Here is an 18,761-nt window from a genome sequence, read left to right as displayed (position 1 = left end):
AAATGTTTGAGGAGATAAGTATGACTAATCTGATTTAAACATTCTACAATGTATATATGTAGCATGACATAACTTGGTACTCCTCTAATGTATGTGTATAATTTTAATGTATCAGTTAAATTACAGTGATTGGCATGATTTTGAAATGGCATCTTTCTTGGAGAAATTCTTTGTTTTAACCTAAAATCTCAGTATAAAACGAGCTCTCAGTTATACAAATCATGTTTTTATATGTCCTAGTCTTTCTGCCAAGGCATATCATAGTAGATGTATGGATGTAGAAAGGAAGAAAAAAATCTAAAAATCAGAAGTCATGTGAAGCTGACTGGAGGCATGTTTCTAGGAATGACTGGACTGCCTATACATGCACTCTTTCAAATTTTCTCCTTTAGTTAACTAATAAATTATTCTGGGCCATTCTGAGGTTTGCATTCAGAGTTTTATGAATGGTAAGATTATAACACTGAGCCATAGCCCCAGCCACCCCCTTTAGTTTTGATTCTGTTATTCATTCCTTGAATATTTATTGTGTCTTTACACTGTGCCATGCCAATTTTTGTTTTTGGTTTTTAGGAAACATCAGTGACAAGACAGACTGTGACCTGTTCTCAGCCTATGAGCTCAATAGGTACAAAAACAAAAATGATAACCTTCTATATCCTAAGACATAGTAATGGCAAAGACAAAGAAGGAGGGCTGCAGGGGGACCATTTTAGGTGATCAGTGAAAGTCCCTTTGAGGAGTACACTTAGGAGCAGAAGCCTGGGTGGAAGGAAGATGGCACAAAGACCTGGGGAAATGATTACTTCAGGCACGGGGAACAGAAAGTACTAAGACTTTGAAATAGGTTGTTCCAGAGACTTAAACCTCAAGTGTGGGGCTGACGTGCAGTTAGCAAGGGAAACAGTAGAAAGCAAGAAGCTCCATCTTGAAGGGCTTTGAGGTCATCGTAAGGAATTTTGCTTTATTAAAATTTCAATAGGAGTCTCTTACAATATTTATTAATACATTAATACAACTAGATTTGTGCTTTAGAAGTTCACCTGGGTGCTGTGTGGAATAGATTCTGGGGAAGCAGGAGGGGATATAGGGTTATCAGTGGGAAGACTGTTGACTTGGTCCAGTCAAACCAGGCAGGAGATTGGGTCAGCATGACATGAGTGGAGGAGCTAAGAAGTATTTTGGATCTACAGCAGTATCAGGACTTGGTAGTCTATAGGGTAGGAGAAACAGCAGGAATCATTCCTAGATTTCAGGTTGAGCAGTTGTATAGATGGTGGCTGTACTTTTAAGAACAGTCCTGGAGATTGACTCAAGTTTAGATGTCTTTGGGGAAGAAAACCTTTGGGGAGATGCATTCTGTTTTGGCCACATAAGCATATTATTAGGTACCCAAGTGCATGTGTGTAGTAGGTAGTTGGATGAGAATCTGATGTTCAGGGTCACAGTTGGAAATATACAGAAGATATCAGAATATAAGTTATTATTTTTGTGTGTGTGTATGTATCGTACCGGGGATCGAACACACGACCGCCTGCTTGCAAGGCAGATGCTTATGCTGCTGAGCTAAATCCCCAGCCCCAGGATATAGGTTATTTAAAATTGTCAGATTAGTTGAAATTACCGATGAGGATATACAGGTAAAAGAAAGGTCTGAGTGCTGAAGCCCTCCAACAACACAAAACCAGGCAGAAAAATAAGAGCCAGAGGAGCTGTCGACCCCACTGAGAGGTCAGTGAGAGACTGGAGAACTGAGCACTGGACAATTGACTGTGGGTGAGTGAGACGAGGGTCAGTGATAACCTTGACTGTGAATCTTTCTAGTGGTGTGATGAAAATAAACTTGATCGGAGTGAGTTTAGGAGAGACAGGAGATGATCAGAGGATGGTGAGGGCAGGAATAGGCACCCATTTGGAATTTTCCCTTAAAGGACAGCAGAAACATAGGAAATTAGTGGAAGGAAACGTCTGGTCATGGAAAAGAATTCTTTATCTTTAGATGATTATAGAACAAAGAACGAGTACTGACAAGTTACTAAAAAGAGATGGAAATTCTGTAAGCGTTTATAAAATCATCAGGCTCCTTACATTAGCATGATTTTTTAATCAGTTTGCTTTCTGCTAAATACTTGAGATTAGTCACACTGAAAGACTGGCACCCTGGAGATTTACCAAGCCAGGGAAGTTTAGAAAAATGTGTTCTGAGTTTGAAGCAATTGGTCTGCAAACAAACTTTTGGAACACTACTAAGTTTAAATGAGGCAGTTCTTGCATTACATTAGAACCAAGGGGAAACCTGCTACTTTAATGGGGGCCTGAGATCTGAATAAATTATATGATTACACATTTTGTTCCTTGTTAATCTGACTGGACTGTAGATCATGGTGAAGCTCAAGGTTACCCTATAATTGTGGCATGGGAACTAGGAACTGCTACTCACTGTTTTAGATGTAAGAAGGACAGTAGAACCAGAAACATGCATTTTTATATTGAAATTTTAAATACAGTATCCTGGTTTTTTTGTTTGTTTGTTTTTTTCTTTTTTTAGACAGAGTCCACCATGTAGTTCAGGCTGGTATTGAATTTACTACGTAGCCTAGGCTGGCTCCAAATTCATGATGATCCCCCTCGTTCAGCCTTCTGAGTGATAGGATTATAGGTGTGTGCCACCATGCCCAGCCAGATAGTCTGTTTTACCAGGAAGTCTGCTTTCAGGAAATTGCTACTTGCCATTTCCTGCTAAACTGCTAGATTTTAGCATAAGTGAGATTCTGGAACCCAACACCTAGCAAAGACACTTTCTCTGTTCATGTTTACTAAATGGAAACACTTTCATTTGAGTAGAGACTAACCTTTATACCAAGTTTTCCTGAAATTATGTGGCTTCAAATGACCTTTGTCTGTCTCCTCTGATTGAGCACATGTCCTCAAAGTACAAATGCATGGCATGAATAAAGATACTGAAAGAACTTCCCGAGACTCAGGAGGTGACACTGAATCAAGAGTACCTAATGTGTGCCCAAACAGTAGCTCTCTTAGGACAGGTGTCATCTCCTTCTCGCTATTCAGGGCAGGCTGACCTTTGTTTTGATGTGCATGTTTTATTGGGTTTGTTTAAAAAAATCCCTTACTTTTTAAAGTTGAATATTTTGTGGAGTTTTTCTAGTTCTAAGTATTTAGCAGTGGCATTTATGGTATTAAATTACCAAATTTCCTGACTTAGGCAGAAGCTCAGAATTAACACTCAAAATTAATTATTCTCTATTTCAGTTAGTTGTATTTAGTCATTTCTATAAAGTTAAAAAAAAAGGCATAACTATGTGAATAGAATTCCAGAATATAAGCCCTAACCAATTCTTTGGGAAGAAGTAGCTTCACTGGTAATCATAATTGTTCCAAGTGTGACTTTTTGAAGGGAAGTACTCATATATATATATTATATATATAATATATATAAAATATATATTTAATATATTATATATTAATATATATTTATAATATATAATATATATTTAATATATTATATATATATTTTATATATATTATATATACATATATATATGAGTACTCTTGAGTCTTTTTTTCTGGAGTCTTTGCTTAGCAAACAATTCAGCCCTTAAGACAGTCATGGTTAATAAATGCATCTTCACACTGGGAATTCCACAAAATCACACAGATTACCTAGGGAATGGATATCAAGAAAGATTTTTTGCCCCTATATTCCCAAGTTATAATAAGCAGAAACAGCGAGTGATTCATTTGGATGTTTAACTCAGACTGTTTGTATAATATCAGTATCAGTACTTTACCAGCTATGCTATAGGCCTTATAGATATTTATTAATAACAAAAATTAGCTTGATTAAGTCATCCCAAAGTATAAACATATATCAAAACATCATATTGTACCCTATAAGTATATAGTTTCTAATTATTATTTATCACAAAATATATTCAAAGCATGCCAGTGCCACCTAAGCGGTTAAAATGATGATCTTATATAACTATTACCTCTCTGTCAACATGTACAGTAGTGTATGCTCTACTTATACAGTCCCTGTGTCTGCACAACTTACACGAACATGCCCTCTGGTGTCATTCGTCCAGCTTGAATTAAATAGGCTCCAAATTGAAATCCTGCCGCATAGGCGAAATATACAAAGGCATGGCTGAATGCATAACAGCTTCCAATGATCTGTGCTTTCTTCAGGGTATTTCTGAAATGCAGTTTGCCAAATAATGGGGCATGAATTATAGCAAAGTCACTTAAATAAATGTAGAGTAATGAATATAGAGGTCCTTGAAGTGTTAAAATTTGGGCAATAAATACTTTCTAAGGATTGAAGAGCACATGATTTTTATTTTACTACTAAGAACTATAGAGAAGGCAATATCATATCATATCATGATTTTCTCTATGATATATACTATCTAGTTAACTGTAACAAATTTGCCTTTGTTTACTTTCCAACAAATAGACAAAGTCTGTGAAAGGACAGTTAAAGAGATTTGGGTTAATGGCACTTAAAAATATTCCCTAATTCTCTATTGTAAGCCTGCATTAAATACATAGTGACAGTAAAGGGTGATGCTGACCACAAGCATGAATGCAAAAGAGCACAGAGCCGTCTCTCTGTCAGCGTAATACAAAGAGTGCCACTGAACACATCTATTGTGTGTATATTTGGTTTAAATTGTAAACTCTCCGAGGGATTTTAATGCAAAAAATAAACAATCTTTCCTTTTTACACATATTGTTTCCTCCATCTGATTTCAGAAAACTGACAAACACACTTAAAGAGTAGATACAGTGCACCAAAAAAAAAAAAAAAGTGTACATCAGAAAAAGTAAAATTTGTATAGATATTCTGATACTAAATTTATTGAGACATCATGAGATTAATAAAGGTTACCTTTGGCCCCTCCAGTGATAAGCATTGCTCCAAGTGGTGGCCTTGGGCTGCCACACCTTTATTAGTATGACAAACTGCTAAAGTGTATATACATTTTTTTGGTGCACTCTGCAGTAACATGGAAGACCTAATATATTTATTCTAGTTGTGCTTTCCCTTGATTTGTCATTGTTTCTTCTTGATTCAGTCATGTGAGAAATTATATCTCCTTCTTAGGAAAGCCAGGGGATTGGCCAGCAACCACTGAGGAGCACTGCGTTTGCAGTCAGAGTGGGTAGGAGGGTGGAGAGGAGTCTATAGTCACCTGTGTTGGGTCTGAAGAGTCTCTTCGTACATTTGCTCAAAGACTTTTTCTCTTGTTAATGACACTATAGTACGTATATTCTCCACAGCTTCAGTTGCTATCTATAAAATAAAGTATAGAAATAAAATCAGTACTGGTAGTGAATTCCAGTCACTTACAGTGGGGTCACAGTAAGTATGTCAAACCAGTAAGTTTTTCTGGCAAATATTCTTATTTCCTCTCCAATAAGATAAAATTATTTTCAGGATAATATAATTTAGGAAAATTACTTTTGAAAAGATTTAGTGTACTGTTTAGCCTCCTTCAGATTTTTACTGAATTTCAATTTCAATTGGTTCCACAGGCAGGGGAATTACATATTAGTGAGCATTATGTTTATATGCACAGGATTTTTCTATAAATTATGAAACAACTTAAATAAATGATAGTAGAGAGAATCAAGTAAATAATTATTTTATTTTAGCACAGAAATGCAAATAGCAACCAAAGAGCACTCAGGAACATTCCAATAAATTATCATGTGATGTGCCTATAAAATTCTTTATAAGATAAAACCATTTCTCATTTTGATGTCTGTGAACTTCAGCTTTAATTCAAATGTGATTAATGCTCCTCCACATTTACATAAAAGACTGTATAATTACATTCTCCATGTTTTCAAAAAGAATGTATAATTACATATGATTCAAGATGGAGGAGGACTTGGCTTAGAATAACTTTTGGGCAGAAGAGCACAGGTAGGCTTGAAAGACAAACTTCCCATTTCTCTGTTTAGCTAGGAACTGTCACTGCAATCCATTGTGGGAGACAGGACCCCACATAGACATCTCACATTATAGGGAAATAATTTGGGTTGCAGGGGAGAACTAGACTTCCGGATTGTGGTTATCTGATCTGTTCTCAATTTTTATGTTGTTTTAAGTTATAATAAATTTCAAAATACTAAAGAATTCTTCATTATTGCTGTATTCTGTACTATGCAAGGAAAACATAAAAAGGCTGAAGACTTGTTCAAGGAAAAATAAAGAAATGAGCAACAACAAAAAAGTCTTTCTGATTATTTTTCACTATTTATTTATTTTTGTCTTTTTGAGACAGGGTCTCACTGTCCAGTTCAGGCTGGCCTTGAGCTCACTTGGTAGCCTGTGCTGGTCTTGAACTTACAAGGATTCTCCTGTCTCAGCCTCCCGAGTGCTGGGGTTACAGGTGTTAGTCACCACCTCTGACTTATTTTTCACAATTTAGAAAGGAATTTCACTACAGAATCTTAGAAAATACTAAATACATCTTTAAAAACTAATAAATGCATTTAAAGTCTTACAAAGGAAACGTTTGATAATTTGTTCAAATCTACAGATGTAACTAAAGAACAAATATGTTTTATGACTCTACATTCGAAATTGATCCTTTATAAATTAACTTATTAAAAACTACAGGAAAAGCACTTAGATTGACTATTTGCAAGGAATTACTGACTACAAATCTGAGGTTATTTTAATATTATAAGTGATTGTCCAGTGGTGGAAAACCTATGGCATATGTTATTTGTTTTTCTTTTAAAACAAAAGATGTTGACATTTGGGCAGTCATTTCCAAAAGATTTGCCATCACTGGGATAGAAACACGTGTAGCTAAAGCCATAACATGCACACAAAAGTAGGATGAATGAACTCTAAGTAGTGTCTCATTAATTTATAAATTGGGCAGATTTTCATAGATTTTAGTCATATAGGGAAAGCTAAACAACTTCACTGTCTCCAAGGCAAATATTTGTTGAACAGTTGAGTCTATGTAGCACAAGCAGAGACTGTAAAGGTCTTTGTCTAGTGCCAAAAAGTGTCTGACCAAGGGTCAGACAAACCAGAACATGCTGAATATATTCTTGGCACATTCCAGCCGTGAATCAGTCACAATGACACAGACTATAGGGATGGTAAAGTCATTTTCATAGTCAAAGGCTATTCACCAATGTGGTAAACATCTTTGTAACCATGTCATGGGATGAGCAGCTTAAAGGCCAGGATGTATGTTGAAGATAAGACTCAGTGTGTATGTGAGTCTTCTAAAAGCTGTCATGGGAAGTAGGTTTTGGAGCTTACCAAGTTGAAAGCCAAGAAGTGCGAGATAGAAAACCACCAAAGGATAAATAAACAAAGCAAGAACAACAGCAAAGAGCATAAAAACAAACAAACAACAAAAAACTATGAGTTGTCTATGGTACAAAAACAGGCAGCTTGAGAAAGTAACGTGCTTCCTGCCAAGGGAGGGGAAGGATGGGCAGAAGGTGGTAGAGTTATTGGCAGTGATGCACAAAGGATTCCTACTGTAGGAGACTGGTTGGGTCAAATAAAATCTCTTTCAATTCATAGGTGTTACAGTAAAGTTTTCTTTAATCTTCAACATTTCCTTAAATCTTCAGTGAGTTTTTTTTTTTTTTGGTAGCAAGGATTGAACTCTGGACTTCATGCTTGCTAGGCAAGCACTTAAGCCACTGACCTAAATCCCCAGCCCTAAATCTTCAATGATTGTGTGAGCATGGTTGATTCTGAGAAGCTTAAATATGCCAAAGAATTTTTCAAATAGTTCCATAAATTGTTCAACTTGGTCAGCATTCAACTGGTCCTGTGTCTAAAAGCCTTACTTTAGTGGTTATTAATATCAGTTCATGGCCTTGAATTCGGTAGTTATTATGTTTCATGTTTGTTATGAAAAATCAGATGCCTAGAAGAGTGGCTCATGAAAATGTAACTATTAACAATTAGAGAATTACTAACAATTAGGGGAGTCAATGTGCTAGAAAACACCTCCATAATAGGTAATGGTAATAAGGGCTGACATTAAATGCTTACTGTCTCTTAGGCACAGCTTTGTATCTATAACACTCATCTGTATAATTCACAAGTGCATAACTGAATTCTATTATTATTGCCACTTTTCTTTTTTTTGAGATAGGATCTTGCTATATAGTTCAGGCTGGTCTTCACAACTCACTACGAAGCACAAGATGGCCTCAAACTCATGGTAATCCTCCTGCCTCAGCTTCTTGAGTGTTGGGATTACAGTGTGCACCACCATATCTGGCTATTATTCGCATTTTATAAAGGTTGACACAACACGCTCATATCTCTTATTTGTTAGACATAGGATGTAGATTCTAACCTTGCCAGTTAAGACTCCAGGTCCTATGGTCTGAATGGTGAATTTTATTGCTATAACTAATCTACCTTATCTTACACTGCTCTTTATGTGTATTACCCCTCTCCAGACCCTTAAGTAATGAATTTAATGTATGATAAAGACAGAACTATGATTATTTTTCTGTTACAATATGATGCTAATAGCAGCCTTCATTTACCTTTCCAGCACGCTTGAATTCTTGTTTATCCTTGATGGCAAATCCAGTCACTGCTGCAGTTTCGATCATCCCTGTTAGAGCAAGGACTGGAGCAATGATCAGAATCAAGAGTGTCATCTCCCATCCATATATAAGGGAGATGATGACTGACAGTCCCATGTTAGTTACATTTTGTGTAACGACACCAACCCTTGAACTTGTTGCCTATAATCAGACATATTTTAGGAAAAAAATGTCAATTTATTTAAGTGTATAGGATTTTTTTGTTTTTATCGGTACCGGGGATCGAACTCACGACCATGCGCTTGCAAGGCAGGCACTTATGGTGCTGAGCTAAATCCCCAGTCCCTGGATTTATTTTTTAGTATGTTGCACTATAAGGTAGGCTTCTTCAAAAGGTTTATTATATTTAGGTCTATGCTTTGAATTTATATTTATTGAATAAGATATATATTGTTAAAATGCCTTCACTTTAAGGAGTCATGGTTCATTTTTCTGTTTTTCGTCCAATATTGAGATGTGCACATGAACTGGTGTATAGTTTGGTGGAACATGTAGAACAGGAAATATATAAAAGCATGACAGAAATAGGTGATCTGAAATGAAATATCTCCCACTTAAAGGAAAACATATTGCTGTCTCTCTCAGATGCTTTTTGAATTGTTCTGCAGGACTTTATACTCTACTCCAAATTAAGTGTATTAAATGTTGTTACAGGATTCCTTTTTGTTGTCTTAATGACACACACATATACACACATACACACTCACTGCTTCCATGTTCATTTACAAACTCTTGAAGGTAAAAACTGATCCTTAAAAGTACAAGACTCATGGTTACTGGGAAAAAAATCTAACTGAAAAAAACGAAGCCAATCTTTAGTTAGACGTTTTTCACTGCTTCCTATGTATGAAGTTATATGTAGTTATATTTATTGGGAATTTAATGAGGAAATAAATATTTCAATATGAATGAAAACTCTAGTTTTACGTACATGCATAATGGATTCACTTAAAATGTAAATGTTTAGAAAAAATGACTTATGCGTATCCATTCTTCATGAATTCTGTCTCAGGGTAAAAAAGAAGAAAATGCTATATTTTAGCTTACATAACCCTGACCCTTGCTGTCCCCTGCATGAACACCACCTTCTCTTACTTGGACTCTGCTCCCCCATGTTGGGCTGTAGCAAAACATGGATGCCCACCTCAAAATATCTGAATTTAAAACTGGACCCTGTCCCTGTCCCACACTGCTGGAGGGCCAGCATTGTTAGCCACTGCATCACAGTAGTGTTGAAAAGAAAGATCAAGTGTATTATTTAAAGCCTATCCTTTTTTTATACTGGGAATTAAACTCAGGACCTTGTACTTGTCAGGCAGGCACTGTGCCACTGAGCTACATCCCTGGCCCTAAAGTGTATATTTTGGGTATGTTTCTTATTTTCTTTTTGTACCTCTTAAAGTGATATCATTATATAAAGATCTGAAGAAGTAATATCAAGATAGAAAAGGACTTGCAAACATTATAGTTCAAGGTAAGACAGAAGAAATTCTAAAAATTCTTCAAATAGAAAAAAATTGCCTTCATAATTGCTTTAAAGGAAATATGTTTTATATATTGTCTTTAAGTGGGACTCATGATAGGTAGGAAATTAAAATGTTAAGTTTCTTTTTTGGGGTGTGGCGCTGAGAATTAAACCCAGTGCCTTGTACACACAAGGCAAGAGCTCTACCACTGAGCCACGTCCCAAGCCCTAAAGTGTTGTTTCTTTCCTGATGGCATGAAGAAATGAGGGTCCCCATTTATTTTCCTAGAAATATAGTTATAATGAACTACATTTTAAAATTTATATTTTAGGCAGGTATAGTGACATATTCCTGTAATTCCAGTATTTTGAAGGCCAAGGCAAGAAGATTATCCTGAGACCAGCCTGGGCTGCAGAGCAAGTTCCAGGATAGCCTGAACTACAGATTGATACCTTGCCTCAATTAAACAAAAAGTAAAATAAAATACATCTTTTGTTAGGGTCCTGAAATCATGATAATGACAAATTTTAAACAGTGTTAAAGTTTTCATTTCTCTAGACATGAATACTCATGTCAAATTTGGATTGCTGTGTGCATGCAATTTTATATTTTACTTTTATCCCTTACATTATACAGCAAACTCTTTTGGACCATCAAATATTCTTCAATGAATATCTGAATTGCTTCCAATTTTTCAATATTAAGAATAAAACGCATAACAAACAACTTTGGGCAAAACCTTTGTGCACATCTTTAATTTCCTAATGTTATATTCCTAAATGGAATCGTGTATTTAGGTATATATTTATATTCTTTTTTTTTTTTTTTTTTGGTGCTGGGGATTGAACTCATGACCTCATGTTCACCAAGCAGGCACTTATGCCGCTGAGCTAAACCCCCAGCCCTTACATTCTTGATAGATGTTGTCAAATTGCTTCTCTAAGAGATTATACCAATTTTTACTAAGCTACCAAAAATTAGCTGGGGTATACAGCTGGGGTATGCAGTACATATAGCAGAATGAATGGCATAAGAAAGTGTAAGGAAACTTAGTATACAATTGTAGAAATTGAGTTGTATATGGTAAGTTTTGTGCCTCTGGCTAATATAGAATAACAGGGATTTATTCTGTCACCTTAAACAAACAAAAATAGATAAAATACACCAATGGTTTTTAGACATTGGACATAGATAACCAAAGGCAGAGATGGCAAACACAGAAGGTGAGCTCTGTAATCGCCTCAGCTCACTTTCTTGAGAGATTTTCCAGGTGGCAGTTTAGGGAGGATGAACTGAACCAGAGCCCAACAGGCGCCCTGAGTTGAGTAGATGAATCTGAGCATCTGAGAAGTCCAAGTCTGATAGAGTTTGCCCTACAGAGTACCAGAGATGAGGGAAGTACACAGATTAATCAGGATATTTGCAGAAGGTCCTCTTTGAATATTTGGTTAAGCAGTGCATACATGTTAAGACTGAAAATTGTGTCTGTTCATGCCTGCCAACTGGAAAATTCTGAGTTATAGGTCTGTGAATAGATTGTGTAGATGAGCCAGGCATTGGTAGGACGCTTCAGCCCTGCCTAACAAATCTCAAAATGAAGAGCCCAGATGTTGCAAACGGTTCCTAGTTCACTTAAAATGTATCCAGAACAAATCTCAAGAATTTTTACAGAAATACAAAAATAGTCTGCACTAAAATATTTAATTCACACTGTGTGGGATCCAGTTACAGATTACTACATATGCTAAAAAGTACCAAATTAGAATGTATAATAAGGAAAACAAGTAATCAAACCAACCCAGGACTAACAAAAAGTTAGAAATGCTGTATCATTTACCTATATATAGAGTCTTAAAAATGTTGAATTCATATAAATAGTAAAACCGTGGTTAAGAGAGGCTGACATTTGACATGATTGAGAGATGCTGGTTAAAGAACATAAAAGTTTCACTTAGACAGGAGGTGTAAGTTCAAGGGGTCTTCTGTACATCATGGTGACTATATTTCATATACTGTATACTGGAAAGTTACTAAGAAAGTAGATTTTAAATTCTTTCACAGCAAAAAAGTATATGATGTAATCATATATTAAAGTTTGATTTCTCTGTTCTAAAATGTATACACATATCAAAATATTGCTTGTATACCCTAAATAGGCATGAATTTTACTGATCAGTTAAGCTACTACCAAGATATACCATATATTTAAAAAATCAAGAGAGAAAAATATGTATAAAAGAGCTGTATCAAAATTCTAAGAATGAAAAATATGTCTGAGATGAAAAATATGTGAAATAGGATAAAAAGTAGATTAAATATTGAGAGAGAAAAGATAAGGGTTTTGAAGATGCAGCAGAACAAACTATTCAAAATAAATGCCAAAAAAATAAAAGAATTATAACATTTTTGAGCTGCAGTAGAACTTGGAGCAGCTTAATATATGTGTAGTTGGGAGTTCTCAAAGATGAAGAGGGACTAGAGTGACGAAAATACTTAAATAATGATCACTGAAATTTCCAAACTTGGTGAAAAGTATAAGTTCATGAATTTTAAGACCAGCAGTGAGCTTTAAACACAAGTTGGACACAGTACAAAATGGTTTCACAATCAGGAATTAAGAAAACAAACTTTAGGGGTTGGGGATTTAGCTCAGCGGCATAAGCGCCTGCCTTGCAAGCAGGCAGTTGTGAGTTCAATCCCTGGTACCAGTAAAAAGGAAAAAGACAAAAAAAAAAAAAAAAAAAAAAGAAAACAACTTTACAAATAGCTAAAGAAAAAAGAAACATGCAGAGGAAAAGGATATGGAAAATGACAAATACTTCATTAAAAAAAATGCCCTGAAGAAAACATAGAGCAACATTTTGAATCACTGAAAGAAAAAAAACTGTCAACCCCAATTCTGTACTCAATAGAAATCTATTTCAAAATTGAAGGTGAAGTAAAGACTTTTTCAGGCATGTGGAAGCTGAAATAATAATCACCATTACAACTATACTACAAGAAGTATGAATGTAAGGGAAAAATCACATATAAAGGTAACCCATTAGTATTACAACGAACTTCTCAATACAAACATTAAAGGCTAAGAGAGCCTGGAGTGAAGAGCTTCAAAAATAGCAACTTCCAATTCAGGCTAATAATACTGCAAAACTGTCTTTTAAAATTAATGGAGACATAAGGACATTCCACAATAAAAAACATCTTAGGAGATACATTAATATCAAACCAGTACTCCAAAATATATTCAATCATATTCCAGACAGAGACAATGAAGCCAACACAAGCAAACATCAGATGGAATGAAACAAGCTAATTAGTTAAAGAAAGAAAAAATTATGAAGTCAACAACAGCAATAAGAGGAGTAAGTTAATATCTTTCAATAATAACTCTCAATGTAAATGGCCTCAACTAACCAATTGAAAGACACAGATTGGCAGACTGGATCAAAAACAGAATCCAGTATTCTGCATTTAAGAAACTCATATAATACATAAATAAATATATAGACTAGAATTCAAAGAAAGGAAAAAATATTCCATGACCAGGACCCTGAAAGTAATCTGGAGTAGCAATTTTATTCTCAGACAAAGGAATCTTCTCTCAAAACTCAGTGACAAAGAAGGTCACTGAGTATTTGTTAAGGGAACAATTCAAGAAGAAGAGATAACAATTGTGAATATACATATTCCCTAAATACCGGGACACTGAACTTCATAAAGCAAACACTGATAGACATAAAAGATCAAATAAATGCCGAAACTATAACGTGGGGGACCTTAACACCCCACTCACAGACAGATTAGCTAAACAAAATGTTAACAGAGAAATATCAGAGCTGAAACACACCTTCAGATAAACAGACTTAATGGATATTACAGAGTATTCTCTGCTACTACAACAGAATATACATTCTCAGCAGCAAACAAATTTCTCCAAAATAAATCACATAGTAGTCCATAAACCCTGCTTAGATCATAGTGCACTGAAAGTAGAAATCATTGCAAAAGGAATCACATAAATTTCACTAATAGCTATGTATTAAGTAAGTCACTCTTGAACATTCAGTGGGTCATGGAAGAGATTGAGGAAACTAACAGAATTGAATGATAATGCTAATTCAACATCCAAGAACCTAGCAATCCTGGGAGAGAAATTTATTGCGTAAATGCTTACATTAGAAAAATAGTGCAAACTGAAATAAAGAACCTAATGATGCACCTCAAAAAACTAGAAGAATAAGAACAGTCCAAATCCAAACCCAATATGTACAAGGAGAAATTATTAGAATCCAAACTACAAAAAGGAATACAAAAAATTAGTGAATCAAAGAGCTGGTTCATTTGAAAGCATAAGCAAAATAGATAAACCGTTGACCAAAATTATCCACAGAAGGAGAGAAAATTGTCATAATTACAAATGAAAAAGGTGAAATCACTATGGATACTATCCAAATCCAAAGGCCTATAACTCTACTTGTTCTCTTATTTTAACAAAAAGATGGAAAACTTTATCTCACTCAAATTAAAATTTTTTCCTGAGTTAATCCCATTTATATAAAGGTTAAAAAATAATTGGAATAAAATCAATAAATTACTCTCTTACATACACACTATATTATTCTATTTAAACTGATTTTGCTTATGACACATACACATGTTACTTACACAGTGTGATTGGTCATAATTGCACTCACCCATTTAACCTGATCGATGAAAAAACTAGCACAGAATCATTTCTAGAGGCAAAAATGAATTGAAATGTTTAGACCATGCTTTAGATTATATTTTCTGGGGTAAAGAAAAACTATTAAAATTCTCAAAGTGATTATTTTCTTTCATTTTATTACTTTTTGTTAATTCTGAGCTCTCTTCTGTAACTTTTTCTACATTTTTTTAGTCATCTAGTTATCCTAATATATATACTAAAGCTTCTTCATTTTGAGTTAAAAATGCCAAAATTAAAAGGCTTCCTCACATCTTTCACTAAGAGTTCCCTTTCAGCTATGAGACTCACCTGGTCTTAATGATGGGAATCATCACAGCATAGCTCACATATGATCGCAGACACCTTTGGGTAGATAACCATGTTTGTGCCACATATGTACACTATTTATAAATAGAAACAATATACATACCCCTTGAATTTGTGCTATATCTGTGGCTAATGTTGTTGTTAAGGCTCCTGTGCTGTTTTCTTTATCATCAAACCAGGAAATATCCTAAAAAAAAAAAAAAAAAGAATTTGCATATCATTAATCAAAAGCATTCTTTGATTTGTGAATTGTTGTAGTTAGAAGGTGTTTATTTATATTCTCACAAGTACTTAATTCTTAAAAATACTATGAATTAATTAAGCTTTTCTTCTTATTTCATAAAGATCTATATTTTGGAATAGACTGAAGAATTTGAGCCCAATAGCTTGGCTTCCTTGCCATGTTACAGTATTGTATAAGAGTCAGTGTTGCTGGGTGTGCTTGTGCAACTCAGGAGGTTGAGGCAGGAGGATGGCTTTGAGTTTGAGGCCAGCCTGAGCTACACAGTTGTTCAAGGCCAGCCTTAACTATATGGGCATACCCTGTCTCAGAATAAAATAAAAGCTAAAATGTTGAAAACAATGATTTAGAACCATCCAAGAGTTTGCAATTTTACTCCATAAATACTTTGTGGAAGGCAGATTCTATTTAAATAGTAAACATTGCATACTACAATTTATATTCTTTTCAAATTTACCTAATTTTCCTAATGATAGACGCCTATCATCTCTTTAGGCTCCACATAGGCAGAATGTTATCCCAAGATTTTATGAGAGCTAGACATTGTGCAATGCTAAGGAGGCAGAAGGCTATCAAGCTGCAGGCAAAAAGCACACAATCTAAGTAAGACGGGTCAAAAATACTAGCAATAAAAGCATAATGGAAGACCCAATGTCATCGTCAACAACTACGAGAGAGCATTTCCTAGCACTTTTCAACCTGAGGAGTCCTGATTTCCTTTCATTAGCTATTGAATGTTTCCTCCCACTCACTCAGTCACTTGTATCTCTTGTGCTACAAGAATGTGGAGACTGTCTCTGAAACAATGATTTATATTTAGTAAGTAAAGAGAAAAAAAAACAGAAACAGAAAAAGAAAACAAAAAATTGTTTTACTGCAACTCAGCCAGGGGTTTGATGCCCAGGTTACACACTGCTATAAACTAAGGGAACAAAAACATAACAGATTGAAGTTTGTGCATTGTCACATGGTTGTGTTAGAAGCAAACTCCCCAAAAGGAATGTGGCAACAGCCAGGGTGGGTGCAGTGTGACGGTACTGTGCTGTGAGCCACTGTTTTAGGAAAGTGCACAATAAATTTAGGTGGCCAAAGTGTATCCTAGAGAGATCTCAGTCTGCATTACACAGTAGCCACTTTAAAATCACCACCCCACCAAAATTCTACCATACTGTGAACTCATCAGCAACAGTGTGATAGTTTGTTATAGTACTCGAACTGGTCATTGCCTCCTTTTATTATATAGGCCCCTCCCAAAATTAAGATATAGTGTTTTCTACTTGTCTCTAGATTCCAACATGACATAGAATATGAGAAGTTTTTGAGACAATACAAAATACAAGTATAAGAGGGAAAATTAACATTGAATATTCCTGTTTCTACACTAACTTCCTATAATACACAATGTACAGTACATATAAACATGTGACTTGTCTTAGTCATCCTATGTTGAATCATCAAGATATCCAAGTCAGCAAGTCAGCAGCTATGCCCTCCAGGAATTGTTTTTCAGCAATTTATGCCAAAATATGTAGCAGGGGGCTGAGGATTTAGCTCAGTGGTGTAAGCACCTGCCTTGCAAGCAGGCGGTCGTGAGTTTGATCCCCGGTACCGATAAAAATGAAAAAGACAAAAAAAAAAAAAAAAAAAAAAAAAAATCCTCAAAATATGTAGCAGAGGTTTTAGAGCTGAGCTACTGCTGAGCCAGACTAACTTGCTTTCTGCCTTCCTGATGGTAAAATAATTGTGAGTAAGGCTGTCAGGCTTTTTGATACTAATGGATCTATTCTTTCACCTGTTAATAGTAAATACAACTATAGTTTAATAAGTGCTGGGCATGTATTTTCTCATTTAATCATCCCAACAGCCCTTTGAAATCGCTACTGGGAATCTACATTTACTAATGAGAAACTAAGGTACTGACAGATGAAGTGACTTGCTCAAGGCCACACAGCTAACTGGTAAGTGCTGAAATCAGGATTTGGACTTTTAGCAGCCAGAGACCAGAGTTCTTTTTTTTGGTACTGGGGACTGACCTCACAACCTCGCACTTGCCAAGCAAGCACTTGTGATGCTAAATTCCGGGGCCCAGCCCAGAGTTCTTAAGGAATGAGCCTGTTCTGCCTTCGATCTATCTGATGCATCACAGTTGCGTTCTATTAGCTATTTTCTCTAGCTTCAGGACTTGTTATCTCAAATCCTTTTGGAAATGACTTCAGCATTTTTTAAAGGCTCCTTAGTGGCCACCACCAATACTGTCATCCAGTGATTTAAACACTTTCAGAGAAGATGCAGCCAATCCAATTAGAATGAAATGGCTCCAAACAAATTTTGTATGTGTTCAAAATCCCCATAGTGTCAGGGGTCAATATTAATAGATAATAAATATAAATAGCTTGAAATACAATGAACAACAAATCATTTACAATTGGGAGGTCAGCAACACTTAGAATATTCATATCAACGAGAAGTTTCTAAATCACATAAAATACAGATCTATAATCTACAAAAAGACCACACCTAATTCTATGAATGCTTCTCCCTCAACTGAGATTTCAAAGTAGTTATATAAAACTTCAGCATGGTTTAGAAACCTTTTAAGGTCTTATTCTAGAACAAAAAAAAAAAAAAATAGATAATAAAGTAAGGAAAAACCATATATATTAGGAGCTTTCCTTTCTATAGACAAAAGTAAAATTATAGACACTTATAAAGAAGACCAGCTACACTATACTTCTCTAATTTTGAAAAACAAAGAGTATGAAAAGAATATTAAAGGAAGAGGAAGCAAACAAACAATAATACTGAAAGTTGAACTGTGGGAGAAATTAGTAACCTTCATTGCATGAGGATTCTGAGTTTCTTGTGAGTATGTACATGTCCTTTGAAGGACAGAGTTCATGGCTTATAGTTTAGGCTCTTCTTCTGAGCAAAAGTTATTTTATCCAAGAATGTTGCTGGGCTAGTGTTCACATGGCCAACACTAGAGAAAATATTAATGTGCAAAATATTAGACTGACAGTACTTCCACTGGCTAACCTGGCCCAGGCCCTTGAGATTCTTTTGCTACAGGCATTCCATGAAAAAAAGAAGTTCAAAGTGAGGCTTTAATGACTGGGAAACAGTCAAATTCATATTTTCCTGTACAAAATCACCCAAACATTCAAAAAGCATTTAAAAAATTCCTAGAAATAGAAATATCCTTGAACAGGGAAGATGAAAATTCATGAAGACAAAAACAAAAATTGTCAATGTGAAGCATAGTGATAGTTACAGTCTCCATCTATGTAAAAGATTTTAGGTAAAGGTTTAACATGTTAATAAAAGTGTAAAGCACAAATTTAACAAAGGAAATATATATAGGCATTAATTAATTTATGACCCCTAAACT

The 18,761-nt window shown here is 35.1% G+C and overlaps 1 protein-coding gene across 1 annotated transcript in view; it reads right to left on the bottom strand.

Annotated features, from left to right (window-relative positions):
* Abcb5 (ATP binding cassette subfamily B member 5) overlaps positions 1-18,761 on the bottom strand; it is a 111,023-nt gene that overhangs the window by 18,428 nt on the left and 73,834 nt on the right. The window contains exons 22-25 of the mRNA XM_063235661.1: positions 15,236-15,319; positions 8,572-8,775; positions 5,217-5,317; positions 4,076-4,216 (exon numbers count right to left, since the gene is read on the bottom strand). Coding sequence (XP_063091731.1) covers positions 4,076-4,216; positions 5,217-5,317; positions 8,572-8,775; positions 15,236-15,319 — 530 coding nt within the window. The remainder of the gene's footprint in view (positions 1-4,075; positions 4,217-5,216; positions 5,318-8,571; positions 8,776-15,235; positions 15,320-18,761) is intronic.

Source organism: Cavia porcellus, unplaced genomic scaffold, assembly GCF_034190915.1.
Source record: "Cavia porcellus strain 051 isolate PalLab524CR breed Dunkin Hartley unplaced genomic scaffold, mCavPor4.1 scaffold_2, whole genome shotgun sequence".
Taxonomy (NCBI): Eukaryota; Metazoa; Chordata; class Mammalia; order Rodentia; family Caviidae; genus Cavia; species Cavia porcellus.
This window is presented reverse-complemented; position numbering and strand designations above follow the sequence as displayed.